Source organism: Ammospiza caudacuta, chromosome 12 (genome assembly GCF_027887145.1).
Source record: "Ammospiza caudacuta isolate bAmmCau1 chromosome 12, bAmmCau1.pri, whole genome shotgun sequence".
Classification (NCBI taxonomy): domain Eukaryota; kingdom Metazoa; phylum Chordata; class Aves; order Passeriformes; family Passerellidae; genus Ammospiza; species Ammospiza caudacuta.
This window is the reverse complement of record NC_080604.1, coordinates 13,343,497-13,359,656: the sequence shown is the minus strand read 5'-3', so window position 1 is coordinate 13,359,656 and position 16,160 is coordinate 13,343,497. Positions and strand designations below refer to the sequence as shown.

Here is a 16,160-nt window from a genome sequence, read left to right as displayed (position 1 = left end):
GTGGGAGGAAAAAAGCCCTAGGGACAGAAAGGCCACTTCTTCAGAGGTGGAACATCAACCCTTGTGCACCCACACCCCCACAGAGTGCTGTGCTACCTGCTGGATGCTGCACAGAGAGCCCTCAGGACACTCAGAGTCCGGGACGATCCTTCGCCATCGCCCCACTCCTCGGCGCCGGCGTTCAGATGGAGAAACCGTAACTCGGATCTTTGGTTTCTGTACAACATCCAAGTTGTATCCATGAACTCTGAGCACTCTCCCTCCACTGAAAGACAAAAGGAGTTGATCTGATTCACCTGTAATTCATTAGCTCAATTCTGTCCATCCTTCAGTTTATGCTCATTCTGACAAGCCTGGCTTCACCCCAAAGTGCTACTCAAGAGAGAAGACATTGGTGCTGCAGCCCCAGCACACTGCCCAGGGGAAGGGATACTCATTCTTTCTACCTGAGGAAACTTTTAGGTGGCTCTGCAAAAGTGATGTTGGGATCCAGAGTATATCTAAAGAGGGATCCTTCCAATCTCCGCTCCTGCTCCCCGTATTTGATGGTGACTGGGAGTTCTGTGGACACATTGCTGGGACTTGTCTGGCACGCCAGCTGATCCTCTGTCATCTCAGAGAGGCTTGGAGAGACAAGAAAAACAAGGGATTAACACAGCCACTGCAGAGACAGATTTTATAGTACTGTGTCTTTCTCTTCGTAGAGAGTCTGCAAACCTCTTCTGCTATTTTCCTGACTCTCACGATAAAAGCTCTTGTGCCTTATCTGTGCAAGTAACAATTGCTGGGCAGCTGTTTGGAGCAGCACACAGACAAAAAGCAGGTACAATCAGTGTCCAGACTGAAGGGACTGGACACATGCTACCAAGGCATGTGCACCTCCTCACCAGCAGTGAGGTGAGGCAGATTTATGTGTCCCTGGGTGCAAGGAAACAAGCAGCTCTTGGGATCAGGCTGCAGAAGCCAACTGCAGCTCCCCACCAGCAAAAGCAAAGTGTCAGGGTGGGTTACAGTCCTGTCAAGGGACAGGCAGAACAGAGGTGTGCAGCCCTGCTCATGCCCAGGGAAGGTGGGCCAGCATCTAAGATGGTTGAGGTTGCTGCCATGACCCTCACAGGGAAGATCCCCTGAAACACAGAGGAAAGCAGAGCTCCAGCTGCTCCATGCAGCATCACACCCTGGGAGGATCTAGGAGGGACTCAGGACAGTGCACAGATAGCATACTGGCAAGTTCTGATCTTACATTTGGCAGGGGAGGTCTCCAAGCAGGACACTGATCTCATTAGGATGCCCAGTCAGCAGCTTTGAGCCTAGAAGGGTAAGGCAGGTTCCTCCTGCTTTGGGACCCTGGGTTGGAACAATGGATTTCAGCTCTGGATTCTAGAAGAGGGAAGAAAAAAAAAAATAAAAGGGAAGTGAATGACAAGGACCTCAAAAGACAAGACAAGGAAAGAAAACAGCAAAATGTGTTCAGTAGCCTACAATGCTCTGAAAATAGAAGCTACAGATCCAAATTACAGCCAGGCCTCAGCTGTACTCCAGCAGCTACTTTACTGAGCAGAGGAGGGATCAATAACACCAGCAAGAACCATGAATCAAGGACCTCTCCACAGAGTGCCAAAGGCATATGGATGCTGCAAACAGCAGAGCTCTGAGCCTCACACACAAACCTGAGGATTAACAGTCCAAAGGGATTGTTCAGATCAGTAACTGGATTAATAACTAAGTTTAAGAAAAACAAGGTAGAAAATAAATTGCTTGTTTGCCTAACAGATGAGGAGATTAGCAGCAGGGAGCCCTAAGAATTTTTGTTGAGACCTGTGCTGTACTAAAAAAAACTTAGTACAACTGAGGAGCTGCTGCAAAATTTAGCCAAGTGACACAAGTAAGTCACTCCTGACAAACAAAAAGCAAGATCCATGAAGTAAGAAGGAGGAAAGAGACTAAAGGATAAAAAGCAAACATGTACACCGTTGCTAGTCTCTAAATAGCATCCTGGTGATAACCAAAAGAGGAGCAACAAGCATAATCTAGTACATAAAATGGTTCTATCGAACCAAAAATGGAACAACTCAAGACTTGTCAGAATCTCTTGTAAATTGCACAGAAAGGAAGAAAAAGAAGCAATTGTATTTAAAAGTTACTTAAGTATTATTTCATAGTTGCTGGGTTTAAGATATCAAAAAGTTATCAGAAACATGTTTAAAAATGATAGGAAGCATTGCTCCACACAATGCACAGGAATTTTGGACTTACTGGCACCAGCTGCTGAAGGTCAGAAGATAAAAGCATGTTCAAACAGCAATTTGCATATTAACAAAAGAAAAGTCAGCAGTCTTTGTAAGATGTTCAGTCATAAAAAAAAAAAAGTCTTCAAGTTGGAAACAGGAAAAATACAGAGTATCCTTAAGTATTTAACAGCTACCATTGTCAAAAAAAGAAATAAAATCACTAGACTACAGGATCTTTAGTATTACCAGTACAGCTGTTCTTATAATCCAAAGGGGGGTGAGGGAGGAACAAACAAAACCAAACGAAAAAAAAAAAAAAAAAACAGTACACCACACAGCACAAGCAGCAGAAAAATCAGATAAAAATACCAGCAGCAAGGGCCTGGTAGAGTCCTGTAAGTTCATGCAATAAACAGCCATTTAGCAGAGATACTGGGAAAAGAGGGGAGGTATTTTAGTTCTATTACCTGATAAGTGAAAACATGACCAGAAACCCCACGGCCTCCTCCAGGCACCTCCACCACGATGTGCCCAAACCTCTCGGTCCAGCTCTCGCCGGTGACGCACACGATGCTGCAGGACAATCCAAGAACAAAGTCACACCAGGGGAGAGCAGGGGAGCTGCATCCACTGCAGCACGGCCTAAAAACATCTAGCAACATTAGTTCCCTTCTTCCAGCCTTATCTGATGCTCAGAATATGCAACCAAACATCAAGAAATACCTCTAAAAAAGCTGGGTTAGGTGCAGCAGAAAAAAGCAAGGACCAGTTTCAAACATGCTCATCCTATCTAAAATTACTCTTTCTGGGACAGACAGGATGAATCCCACTGTGTCACAGATACACAGAGTCCAAGAACTCTTCTATATTCCAGAGCTGATCAAAATCAGTTGCATCTGGAGGGACCTCAGGCCAGCAGTGGTCAATCCACACATTAGTGCTGTGTCTGATGCAGAAGACTCAAGACCTGGGTTTAGCTGTCACTGGTCTTCAGCAAGTGGCCTCTCCAACCAGCCAGATCTTCTGATCTGCACCAGCCATTCCTCCCAGCCCTTTTTCCAGACATAATTTGCTATGGGAGATGCTGAAAAGATAAAAAGTCTAACTGTACTTAGAACAGAGCAGCAAGGAGTCCCATGTTACAGCACTCATTTGCTAACAGAAAAGCTAATCTGCAGGAGACTTCCCAGCCCTCCTGCATAGCAGGAGATTAATTTTGTCTGGGCCTTGCTCAGGAGCAGGTTCCAGGTTCACAGCTATATCCCCTCAAATAAAGAGGCTGAGGAATTTGAACTTAGTGCAGTCCAAACCAAGACCCTGTGATGCCAGGTGATTTACAGATACAGAACACAGACAGTGCTAACCCCAGAAAGATTAAGCTCTAATTCTAGGATGAAAACAGAAAGCAGATGGATTCAGACAAACAAACTGCACAGACAGGACAACACTGCTCAACACAGCAAGCCATTCCCAGCAGGATCTTACCTGGCTCCTAGAGGGAAGGGTGCTACAATTACTGCTACCATGAAATGGAAAAACATGTTTGTGATAGCTCTGACAAGAATTTACTCACAATTTCCCTCCTCTTCTCCTGCTGGTTGTTTGGCTCCTCTCCCTCCCTTGTCCAAAGCTCCCACCTACCTGCCCTGTCACGGGCCAACTACACAAATGTCCTTTTCTCCTTATCCCCCATTCATACCTCTTAACACCTAACTACTGCTTTATTATTTCGTTCTGCCCTGGCCAGACACACCAGCTGCACAATTCTCTATCACTGACATGAGCCACATTCAGGAGGATAGGTCTTTCTGCTTCTCATCCTTCTCCTTGCCACTACTTTTACAAGCACTGTGTGACCTGTCAGGCATTCCTGGCCACCAAAAGAGTGGCACTGGGCCCACCAGGATGTCCTCATCTGTCCCTGGCAGGGAGGATCTTTTCTTTGAGTTTGTTCCTGGGGGGAAGTCTTGCTAGCAAGTGAAGACTGATAGTCTAGGGGTCTGCCTTCAACCACATGCTCCCATCCTCACCCTGTGTTAACACAGTCAGGCTATTTCCCTATCAGTGACACTTGCACAAGCCATGTCCTTTGCTTTATTGAAATCTCCTGTGGCTGAGTGAGACACCCATGAAATTGCAGGGTTCTGAGCCCACAGCTCCATGCTGTCTGGGCAGTGTGGTTGGAACAAGGCATCACTGTTTGGCTGTCACCTTGTACACACCCTTATCTCTCTAGGGTCACTGCCTCAGCAAGTACTCACACAGTGACCTTACTCAGGGCATTTCCTGGGAATGGGCAGGGCTCAGCAGCTACTACAGCAAAGGCAAAGACATCTAAGGCTGGGTCAGCAGCCAAGGGAAAAGCCAGCGCCTGCCTCTGGGAGAAGGTTTCACAGATACTCTACCTGCTAGAGATCTCATACTCTTGAGCATCTACGGCACAGGGAATTCCTGCAACAGTGACAGTTTCTGCAATGTCTTGATGTTTCTGCCCGAGGTTTGAGCCAGTGATGGTGATTCTAGTGCCACCTTCCACTGGTCCAGACAGGGGGTACACCTGCAAAGACATCCGCGCACGTGTAAATGTCACAGCATCTCAGACCTCCACAGTCTGGTGACTGATCTACAGCACAGGGCCCTTCAGCTGCCCTGGTGCAAACTCTGCCTGTTCAGGTCACTGCTGTTGACTCCTTTTACTGGCTTGGATTAGTCCCAGGCTGCAGTCTCACTAGAAGAAAGGCCATAAAGAACATCACAGTTGGAGCCTTCTTTCTCAGACCTCGCTGATGCCAGCAGTCCCCACCCAGAGGTGATAATCCACTTAGAAGGCAAAGACTGCCCTACTTTGCCTTCCCATCAACATGCTGACCACTCCACAGGGCATTTCTGCTGAAGAGTGGGAATGCACAAGCCAATACATGTTACTAGTATTGAAGCAGCAAGCACCATTCCCCCCTCAGCATCAGGACAACAATGAATTGCATGCTGCACAAATGTCAAAGCTCTGTCCCTGAGCAGCATCCAAGGTAAACTAAGACAAGATGCAGCACATGGATGTTGTGTGCCACTGAAGGGAGGACAAGCTGACAGCAAAAGGGACACATGGCTACAGACACTTGTCATGTGGCAGTTAGCAAGAAACATTTAAAATAAACAGACAAAAAATAATTATTTCCAGGAACCTGTCATGCCTTTCCCATCATTGCTGTGCTGTTGCCATTAGGTTTTACCCTCCTCTGCCCCAGGCTTAGTTGGGCCAACCTGTTCCAGGGTCTGGCTCAGGACAGTTGGAGGATCCATCCTGTGGACCATTTCCCAGCTCCTGAATGATTCTGGTGTGCCAGTTTCAGCTGAGATACAAATGAATCATTCCCCACTGTTCTCTATTAGCAAACTGAAAGCCCAGCAACAACAGTCTAGAATTCTCACAACACCGGGGACTCCACCTGAAGTTCTTCTTCAGAAGGTCAATAAATGAAAGAGCTGCACTGTTTGCTGAGTTCACAGCCCTTTGATTTCCACTGCAGAACGGAGCCCTCCTTGCCCTGTGTGCAGTACACCAGTGAGCAAATTACTCACAGAATGAATGAGAGGTGCTGGACACAGGTCTTCAATTTCTTCTTTGCAAGAGCCCCTGAAGATACAGCTGGGGTTGTCACCTCCACACCACACACAGTTGTACTTTGAGTCAGCTGTTTGGCAGCGGCTACAATCAGTGTGTCCCACAGAGCAGTTGTAAAAACTCACTGCAAAGGAGAAAAATTCAGAGGTACCTGCAAACATCCCCACAGGGCACAGCATAACCCAGCAACCTGGTGTCTTGTACAGACCCCACTCCTCCTCCTGCCCCTGTGACAAGTGACACAAGTGCAGCTCTGCTTTCCTTAGTTTTCTTGTGATAGGACTACCACAAGTATAAAAAGCCTCATTTGAGGATTTCTCAATTCCCTTCCACCTCATCTGCTGTGTTTTTACTGGGAAGGTGTTGCACTCCTACCATGAAGATCTGCAGCACTGTCCACTCGAAGGTGCCGTCGCCTCTGCACAAACACCACAGCATTGAATTCGAGTTGAGGTGCTGTGTAACTGTACTGCAAAGACAAAGATCATCAAGAGGACTTAACTCAGGCAAAAACAAACCAGCCGAATGGGCAAGAAGCCTCAATACTGAACAGCACATGGCACAAACAGCCTACATGGAACTTCCATGCATGCAGACATGGTTCACAGTCACAATTCTGCTCTAGAAAGAGCAGCAGGTTTAGGTTCACCAAGATGAACACTGAAAACCCAGTCTGTGCTCACAACAATACTCGTCTAACTTCCTAACTGCATTCCTAAGTGGCCAATTCCTATCTACAAGCCACCTGCTCAGAAAGCTGCTCAAGCTGGCATTTATATAATTTCAGTAGAGTTGACAATGTAGGATCACAATTGGTCTGCAGGGCTTGTGCACAAGAGCCTGTGTTGTTCTTCCCCCTTAACTATATGAGTTTGTGAAGTAAAAATAACATCTCTACTTGCAAATCCTGCCTTAAGTAAAATTCACACAGCATCCAGAAGTGTACATGTCTGTTTTAGCTTTCCTTGATAATTTTATAATCCACAGGCCTGCTTCTATCACCAAGGACAAAATCAGTACTACAAACCAGCATTTTTCTTCTCACAAAAGAACAATCATCACAGGAGTCATGATGCAGAGAATGACAAACAACCGTGCCTCAAGCTAAAGCAGGAGTGGCACCATGCTGGCCAGTTCAGAGACAGCACCATCCCTGCCACAGCTAGTGCAGCAACAGATCATGTGGCTCAGGCTGCACAATCTTCCTGAAGTTGAAGGTACCAGTACTGGCAGGCAGCAGCATCATAGCTAAAGGCCCCAGAGTGCTAAATAGCCTACAAATACTTTTTCAAAATATGCTCTTTTCTCCAGAGCTTGCCTTCCATCCTATTCTCCTGCTGAGCAAAACCTGCACGAACTGTGAAATGGCACAGCACTCACCTGGTTCATCTGGCAGGTGATATAACACAGGGACTTGTTTGTTTCTTCTCCTTCCACATAAGCTTCCATCACCACTGTCCTCCCCTCCAAATTCAAGACACACTCATAGTCCCACTGCTGGTCCTGCAGGAGGAGACACATGGCACCATTCCTCAGTGACACAAAGCTTTGGGCTGCACAGGTGTCATCCTGCCCCTCTCCAGTTCAGCACCCTTCCCCAAGCCACCAAGCCAGTAGCATGCTCCTCTCATACCCTCGTTATGCCAACTCTATTCTACATTCAAGGGCTCTCTATGCAGTGACTGCCTCCATGTGTGAAGGGCAAACCAACACAAAACACCCAGAAAGGAGTGTGTGTGCCACTGTGTGGAGAACTTAGCACAGAGAGAGAAATAAAAAAAACCCAAATAGTGGGACTGTGAAGTTATGCCAGTACATCCCTGTGAAACACTAGCTGGAGATGAAGAATAGAGTACACAGATTAGGAGAGAGCATGTCAAAACCATTAAGTGTGTATTTCTCCTCCCTGTCTCTTTCCTGTAAACTTTCCACCAAATAGCTTAGATACTTCCTGTAAAAAAGCTAGATATGCATCTCTCTGGAACCAGCTCTGCTCCTCTGAGCAGTGCAGTATGTCAGCTTTAATGTATAAAGTAACAATTAGACTGTGGGCTGCATGTTCTGAGTTGTTTTTTTTGTCAAAGGTTACTAAATCATCTTCTGTCTTGAGAAGCAAAGAGAATTTTTATCAGAGGCACACCCAAGAAACAGCTGTCAACGGTGGTTTTCCCCACTGCAGAAGTTTCAGGTATGGCAGGAATAGCCACATTAACGTAAGCATGCCAGAAAGTAAAGGGAACAGATGACTTGTCTTTAGCTTATGGAGAGACAAACAAACAGGATGGATTCAGCAGAAAGTTATTCCAAGAACTACCATCTGCAGTGCAGCACAGGTGCAATTTAATCCAAATACATGCAAATCTCCTCCAGCAGGTTGGTGCACACCTGTACTCTCCCTTTCTCTGGGTGACCTTCTACACATGAAGACATCCAGTTATGGAATTCTTTATGCACAGAAATAGGTTATTCCTCTAGGAGAAACCTAGGCAGAGTCACACCTGTATCTTACACATATTTTTAGCAGCCCAGTGGCCAGGTTGCCCAAACAGTGCCCTGCATTAATGCAATTGCTTGATGGTGATGGCATTGAGCTGCCTACCTGATAGAGGTGGAAGTTCTTTCCCAGCAGGGTTATCTTCCTCGCCACGTTAACTGGAAACAGTGAAGATCCCTGGATTCCCTGCACACAGGGACATGCATTTGGACCCCAGCTAGGCTCCTCACTCTGTAAAAAAAAAACCACAGGACACAACCCCTCCTATGTGCTGAAATCTGTAGATTTCAGATCAGCAACCTGTAAGAAAACTTCAAAGAGTTACAGTCTTAGACCATGAATTACAAAAGGCCAGTAACTTACCTCCTCCCAAAACTCAGGGGCATCATACTGATAGTCGAGGTCAGGGTGAAGGATCCTGGGAAAGTCAGGGACATCCCTCTCTGAAGAATCACCATCACCCGACAGAAGAGTAGAAGCAGAGAAAAGAGATGTGTCATTCTCAGCCTGCAGCAAATCCATCCAGTCCTCTGTGTCCTGGAGCTCTGTGCCCTCCTCCAGCAACCACTGTGGGGGAGCCGATGTTGGGAGCCCTGAAACAGGGAGCTCAGTTCCTGGCAATCCAGGAGCATCGTCAGAGACAACAGGGCTCCCTGGCACCTGGCTGGGGGTCTGGGGAGATGAGATGGCAGATGTCAGTGCCTCTGTGGTAGGAAAAGGACTTGGAGGCCACTTGAAAGTCGTGACATGAGGGGAAGGTGTTACAGCTGCCGCTGGAGATGTGTGCAGAGGGCTACCCCCGAGGGTAGTGGTGGGTGGGTCTGTGTGCTGGGCCTCCTGGGCTGTGGCTGGCCCTTCAGTGGGCAAGGCCATGTGATCCATGTTCTTAGACGGGCTGGAGAGCACAGATGCAGGAGAAGTTGTCTCTGGCACAGTGACAGGTTTGTCTGCCGGAGGCGGCAGCGGGGCCTCCGTGGCAGCGTGCAGGGAGGCGCCCTCGGTGGGCAGGCTCACGTGGGTGTAGCTGGGGCTCCGCGCCGGCTCCGTGGTCACCTCCCAGGCTGCGGAGGGCGTGACGTGGATGGCCTCCGTGTGGGGCACAGTGCTGGGGCTCACGGGCACAGGGGTGGTGACAGCTTTTGTGGCCATGGTGGGGGCTGCAGTGGAGGATTTGGTGAGGGGAGCAGCTGAAGAGGGATACACGATCGAGGTTGGGATCTGAGCCTAGAAAGAAAAAACACGGTGAGAAGAGAAGACGGAAAGAAATGAAACAGTAAAGCCCAAGCAGAAAAACACTCTGTATGACTTCCCGTAGACAAGACACTGTTCCACCCTCTGGATTTTAATGAGAGCTATATCTTGTACCATCTTGTGCGATGGGATTGGGGAATGTTCACAGTGCAGAAGATCCAGCAACACTCCCTCTTCCCACAGATGCGTGCACTGGCCTCCTCTCAGAGGGAGGTCTGCTTCATCCTCCACAAAAATGCAAGGCCACCTGTGACAGCCACACACAGGGCATGTGTTCCACCTCCCTGCCAGCTTGCTCTTGTCCTTCCACTTTGACAACACTGGCTGCATAGCCCCAGGACAGTGACCTGCTTCATCTGATGGTACTTCCCCAGAAACCTGTAGTATCTATCAGGGATGCAGAGCCTCATGTCACTCCAAGGAGAGCTCCTCTGCTCCAACAGCTCATCTCCTTGCTTGATGTGACTGACAGCTGCTATTTTTCCTGAGAAGAGATCTGACCCACTGGGGCTGTGAGAGCACACTGGAGTAGGACTGAGCAGGAGACATACCCTTTCATTGTAGATAATGGTTCCCTCCTCACAGGTTGCTTTGTGGGTGCAGAGGTGCTGCTGGATGCACCAGTTACATCCCCAGAGACTGCTCACACACTTCTGGCACCTGGAGGAATGTCAGAAAAGCAGCTGCTAAGACAGGACAACCCAGAAAGGGACAGCCACCCTCCCTAAAACTACAGAAGAGAAAAAGCAGGTGCTCACGGTGCCGATTTCCACAGCAGGGCCACTGCAGCACAGTCATAGAAAGAGAAGTCCACAGAAGCAATGAAGATGTCATGGAAACGCACTACAAGCTTTATGGTGACATGATCTGAAAATGAAAATAAAAATTTCTTAGAAATGGAGCCCCTACAAGTTTGCCATACTGTTAGGAGATGCAGAATGCTTTAGGATAGACACTGTCAAACACTGAGGCAGATTCCCTTCCATGCTTTTAGCATCTCAATCGCTGGATTATCCTACGGACACTAAAAACACGTTGGACAAGTTCATCAGGAGTAGTTTGTGATAGCTCTTGCCAACCCATGGGAAAGAAGCCTAGTCTGAAGATCTGCCCACCTTTATCTCTGTAATTCCACTGCCATCTCTGTATTACAGGAAGAAGCAACATTGAGGCTCAAAGCTGATTGCCTTCTTTTGTCATCCAAAGGAAAATGAAACCTTAGAACTGATGTGCCCTTCACATGCTGCCTTTACCTTGAGAGCTTTGTTCTATGACCAGACTAAGAAGTGAGTCAGGGAAGAGGTTTATAAGATTTGTAATCTTACTTGACACGACTGAAGGCTTATCTGCTTTAAAATCCAGGTCTCACATCAATTACAACCCTCAGGATAGCCCTGTTCTCTTTGGGAAGAGACTGTCACTGTTTTCTGTTGACCAAATAGCTGTAAAGATGGTCAAATCTTACTGCAGATGATAGCATCAGCTGGAAGGAGATATTTTGCATGAGACAGTACTAAATCAGATTATTAACCTTGTCCCAGACAAATGCCTTCAACCTTAGAGCTGGTTACTAGTTCTCCAAATAATGGGAGCATACTGCATTCTCTGCTCAATCCCAGGAGCTGCTGTTTCTCTCAGGCAGTTTGCAATAAAAGAAAGTAACAAGAACCTTGTGCACTGTTCCTCTCAGAATGAGATTTCAGAGCTCCTCTTGCAAGCAATCTCTAGTCAGCAAAATAATCAACATGTGAAGAACCAGTCAGGTCTAAGCTGGGTTCCCGACAGGATGGCCAGGGCAGCAGTATGCTAACAAAACAGTGATGGGGGGTGCATTGAAACCCAGGATGTGCAAAAAATAGGGGCATATCCTATGCAGCTGGAGGCTGGAGTCACTGCAATACTGCCAACTCCTATCACTGTCACAGAGGTGATTGCATTTGGCACTGGTGGAAGGGCTAACACCTCCCAGGATTTCAGGGTTATGACACCATATTTATAAATACTCCTTTCTCCAGAAAGGCCATTATTTCCCATGACTGCCAATAATGCTGTTTGACAGTACAGAGGATGAGGTCGAGCACTTGCAGATTGAGAGCAAGAGTTTGTGCTACTAACTTGGAGCTCAAGAGCTACACATGATGGATGAGCTGGTATGCAACCTTTAAAATAAAGCAAGAAAATGGCAAATATTTTAGTGAACTGGGGAAAGTATTATAAGTAGGAATAGGAAAGTGTTGGTATCTGAGGCCCTAATGAGATCTCATTTAGCAAACAATGTATGAATCTGGTTACCAGCTTCAAATTCATCTTAGCAGAGTACAGAAGCCAGAGAAGGAATAACAATACAGTGAAGGAGAGAGGAAGTCTGAGAAACAAGAGAACACGAAGAAGAAGCTGGCACAGTTAAACAGCAAAGCTCTGTGCTAGGAAGGCCTGGCCATAGCTCACTGAGTGGGAGAAGCACTGCGGAAGCAAAGGGACAACACAAATAGATGAAACACAGAAACCATCCACCAGCAAGCTCATGCTACACAACAGGAGCCACTTGATAAGTCTCAGACACAATATGAGAGTAATGTAGGAAAGGTATCTTGCAATAAAACCAAGGCTGACTTACAAAGGAGCTGATAAGAATATCTGAAGCCTAGAATAATGAGAACTAGACTGTGGCTTTATCTACACTGATTTTTCTCAACTGTGCTTACATTCAAGTCCATATGACTACACACAGAAGCAAATCCTGCCCACTCTGCCTGCAGTGGCACTGCATGAAGCCCTCTTCCCTCTGCCTGACCACCCTGAATGGAGATCTGGTGGGTTTGTTCCAGACTAAAGCAGCGTGAAAGCCAGGCATTAAAATGCTGCAAACAATATTGAAAATGAAGGAGTTTGAATGAGTGTGTTAGCTGAGTTCTGGTGTCATGTTATGTCCGTGGAGATTGCTTCATACCTATTAGCCAGCCGCATACTTGCACAGAAAAATCTGTTCAGCCATTTAGGTGAATGGTGTGGAATGTGTCCCAATGGACACCTGCCTTTTACTTCAGATGAACAAGCTCTTTGAAGAGATCAGCTCATCAGAGCTCACACTGACAGGCTGGGTAAAATCCAATGCAAAGAAAACAAATTGAGAACTTTCCAGGTTCTTTAGAGTGGCCAATCAGCAATCCTCAGCCAGCTATTGTTCACAGGCTGACTGGGTATTTTCTCAGGTTATGCCGCATTGCAGATTTATTTATATCTTTAAGGACTCTTCTTTAAGAGACTTTAAGGTCTCCTCTCGCCTTTCCTTATGTGTACTTCCTTCTCCCACTACATGGATTTTGAGAAGGCTGCATTTTGCTTGGTTTTAATAATAAAGCAATATTTATGAGAGTTTTCTCCCCAGATTTAGGAAAAAGCTACCAAACCAGCCAATCTCTAGACTGCATTTCAGATCACATTCAGATTTGCATACACCCCTTCAAACAGGATCTCCTTTCCAACTATCAGAATTTGGCACTGGAATTTGGCAACAGCCCAAAATAGCACAGGATGTGTGTGACACAAGTAGAAAGCAAACAGATATTATGAGGAATGAAATGAACACCTGCTGACAGTCCACATACATTCATGGCTGTTAATCCTGCCAATAAGATGGCCCACAACATACTTTCTCCCAACAATGTTATCAGAGCTATCATGCTCCATTTAAAGCATTTCACTAACCTGTTCCTGTTGGCAAAGCTGGTGCTTGGCTGGGATCTGGAGAGGGGCACATGATTCCTGACTCTGTCAGAACTGCTGGGCTTTCGTAATCTTCGAAATAACACGAGTAAAATTCTTCCTCACGCAGAGAAGGTAAGTCCGAGATGGCCAAGAATATCTGTCAGTTCAGTAATATCCAGTAAATAATTTGCCTTCATTTAATATAATTTTCTTGTTTTGTTTTTTCAAGAATCTCATAAAGTAGTTACCTACAAAAATGCTCATTTTCCTATAATGTCTCCTAGGACTGACTGTTCCATTCATCATCTCTTGCTATTCCTGAACTGAACTTGGCATCCCTCCAGCAACTGACAACTTCCCCCATTGCCCAAGCCTCTAGCAAAAGACAGGTTCTTGCCACCTCCTGACACAACGACAGACTTCAAATCACTCCAGCACCTTCTTAGCTTTTCTGTCAGCTATCATATGCCAGACAGGAGCTGTAATTTTGGGCCACTCCTTTCAGGCCTTCCTGACAGCAAGTGACAGAAACACTGAAAGCACAGATACAGACACCTTATAGATACTAAAACAAGGAGGATCCCATCCAAGCAGGCATCACATACTCCAGAATACCCAGCAACTCTTAGCAGGCAAGGACATTTAGTTTCAGAGAAAACAAAGAAATAACCAAACAACTGAATCAACAGCTTAGCTGCCTCAGGAGATAAGTCCCTCGTGTGAGGCAGACAATGTGCCTGAAGGTTCAGTGTTTCAGCACCCCAGTGAAAGCAACACAAAGACTTATGACTCCTCAGTTTGCAGAGGACTTTCCATAAGCTTGAGCACCATCAGAGGATAACCCCCACTCACATTTCTCTTTTCCTCTCTGCTGATGTTGGCTGGAGTTAGTGACTGGACAGACAGACACTGCTGTGTAGAGTTGAAGCTCCAGAGCCACTGCTCACTCAGCCTGGACCGCAAGCACTCGGAGCGACGGCTGCACCTGCAGGGAAGCAGCAAGAAGCCCTGTGAGGGACCTGAGCAGCAGCTTGTGCTTGGCTTGCAAGCAGACACTGCCTGTCTCAAGCCTTGCTAGAGTCTTGGGGAAGCTGCTGCACAAGCCACTGAAGTCCCAGCCTCCCACCACCTTCAATAACAGGATGAGCTGTTGTGAAATTATAGATGGGTAAGCACTTTTGGGCTTCAGGGGTCATGAACTAATTCCTGTGACTCTCTACAGAGAAGCAGAGCCAGCAGACACAGACAGACACTGGAATAAACATGTCTCATTAAGCAACGTCAGTAGGGGAACAAGTAGTGCTAAATAAAGACACCAAAAGAAGGGACAAGATAGTTTCTCTAAACTTGCAATGTGGTAGTTTGAGCTGAAGTCAGACTAAAATCAGGCTGAAATCTGATGAACAGGTGAATTGTGAGTGGTGCCAAAGACCCAAAAAACAATGGAAAGATGCCCTTATATGCAACTGCTATTGCTGCTGGCAGTGTTTTAGGGAAGCCGAGAGAGGAATGGTAAGTTAGAGCAAATATCCTATAAAGGAACTAAAAATAGATAAAATCTAGACACAGAAATAAGGAAGAGAGGAAGCAAAGACAATCCCTAGGCACCTTCCCTCGAAAATCCTTGCAGGTGAAGAGGGATCTATCGTACCTTCCCTGAAGGACACACCAGCCACAGTAGGGATCTTTCAGTGCCAGACAGGATTCACAGTCCAAGTACAGGGAACATTCCATTATGGGAACCTTTACCACCTGTCAGAGAAAGAAATGAAAAGTGGAAAACACAGCACACACAACACAGCTCCCAGGTCACTAGCTTCTTATGCCTAACTTGCAAGTCTCATCATCCACATGCTCATCAAAACAACTTTTTGATCTCAGTTTATTCTCCCTTAAAGACAAACAAAATGAGAACAAGTCTCCAGAGTCCATGTGAATGGCCATTTCACATACTGGTGAAGGACATCTAAGCATCAGGCTGTAGAGAGACACTGAGGAAAGCAAACTGCATTGCTATTCATTGGTTATTCTGCAACACATTTTGCAAGGAGGAAATTGTATTTAGTCATAAAACTGCATTTTAACAAAGTGAATTATAGTGTAGCTAACTGAATATCATCCACTCTTTTGCTTTTCTGTACTCTGTCATGTGAGATCATCTCTCCTGACACACAGGTGACTGAAGCTGGAGCTAAGGCCTCTGAATCCATCTGCACTATTGCCCAGCTCTACCTGGCAGAACTATAATTTTGACTCAAAGTAGACCCTGAAGCTTTGATCAATGGGAAACAAAAACTTTCTGCCATCTCAGGGTAAATTTTACTTGCAAAATTCTTAACTTACCATCCTTGCTGATTTCAGCCTCTTGCCCTCTTTAATCTGCTACTACACTTCAGCTACTACTGTCAGCTGCTTTGAAATACCAACTTCTAATCCCAGACCTATTACTTTTGCTAAGTACATGATTTAATTTGCATACTTTAATTGGTAGAATAACTACTGTTAAGGATATATTTCAGATTTCCCTAATCTTCTTCCACTCACAGATTTCAACTCCTGCTTTGAAGTGTTACAAATTTTACAAGTATCTCAAAGTGCACTGGGGGAGTAAAGGGAAGCACTGGCTCTCATTTTTTGTTTGTTCTTTCCTTCAGAGTAACTCAAGGACTGTTTTTCCTTTGCTAGGAGGATCCTTTTCTTTCCAGTTCAAGGAGCTGATACAAGTGGTGGTAAAAATCCTCTCAAATAAAGTATCCATAGCTGGACTTCCTACTCAGCAGACACCAATATCTCAAAAGCCTGAGGCATTGCAATACCTCTTCTCCTCCAACTGCCTCTAGGCACAAAAGGAATT

The 16,160-nt window shown here is 46.1% G+C and overlaps 1 protein-coding gene across 1 annotated transcript in view; it reads right to left on the bottom strand.

Moving 5' to 3' along the window:
* Positions 1–16,160, bottom strand: part of PLXNB1 (plexin B1) — a 73,399-nt gene that overhangs the window by 12,384 nt on the left and 44,855 nt on the right. Inside the window, exons 6-20 of the mRNA XM_058812849.1 lie at positions 14,958–15,058; positions 14,159–14,291; positions 13,307–13,463; positions 10,357–10,465; positions 10,150–10,258; positions 8,711–9,571; positions 8,453–8,578; positions 7,234–7,356; positions 6,229–6,322; positions 5,811–5,977; positions 4,637–4,788; positions 2,699–2,804; positions 1,244–1,380; positions 447–623; positions 97–265 (exon numbers count right to left, since the gene is read on the bottom strand). Coding sequence (XP_058668832.1) covers positions 97–265; positions 447–623; positions 1,244–1,380; positions 2,699–2,804; positions 4,637–4,788; positions 5,811–5,977; positions 6,229–6,322; positions 7,234–7,356; positions 8,453–8,578; positions 8,711–9,571; positions 10,150–10,258; positions 10,357–10,465; positions 13,307–13,463; positions 14,159–14,291; positions 14,958–15,058 — 2,721 coding nt within the window. The remainder of the gene's footprint in view (positions 1–96; positions 266–446; positions 624–1,243; positions 1,381–2,698; positions 2,805–4,636; positions 4,789–5,810; positions 5,978–6,228; positions 6,323–7,233; positions 7,357–8,452; positions 8,579–8,710; positions 9,572–10,149; positions 10,259–10,356; positions 10,466–13,306; positions 13,464–14,158; positions 14,292–14,957; positions 15,059–16,160) is intronic.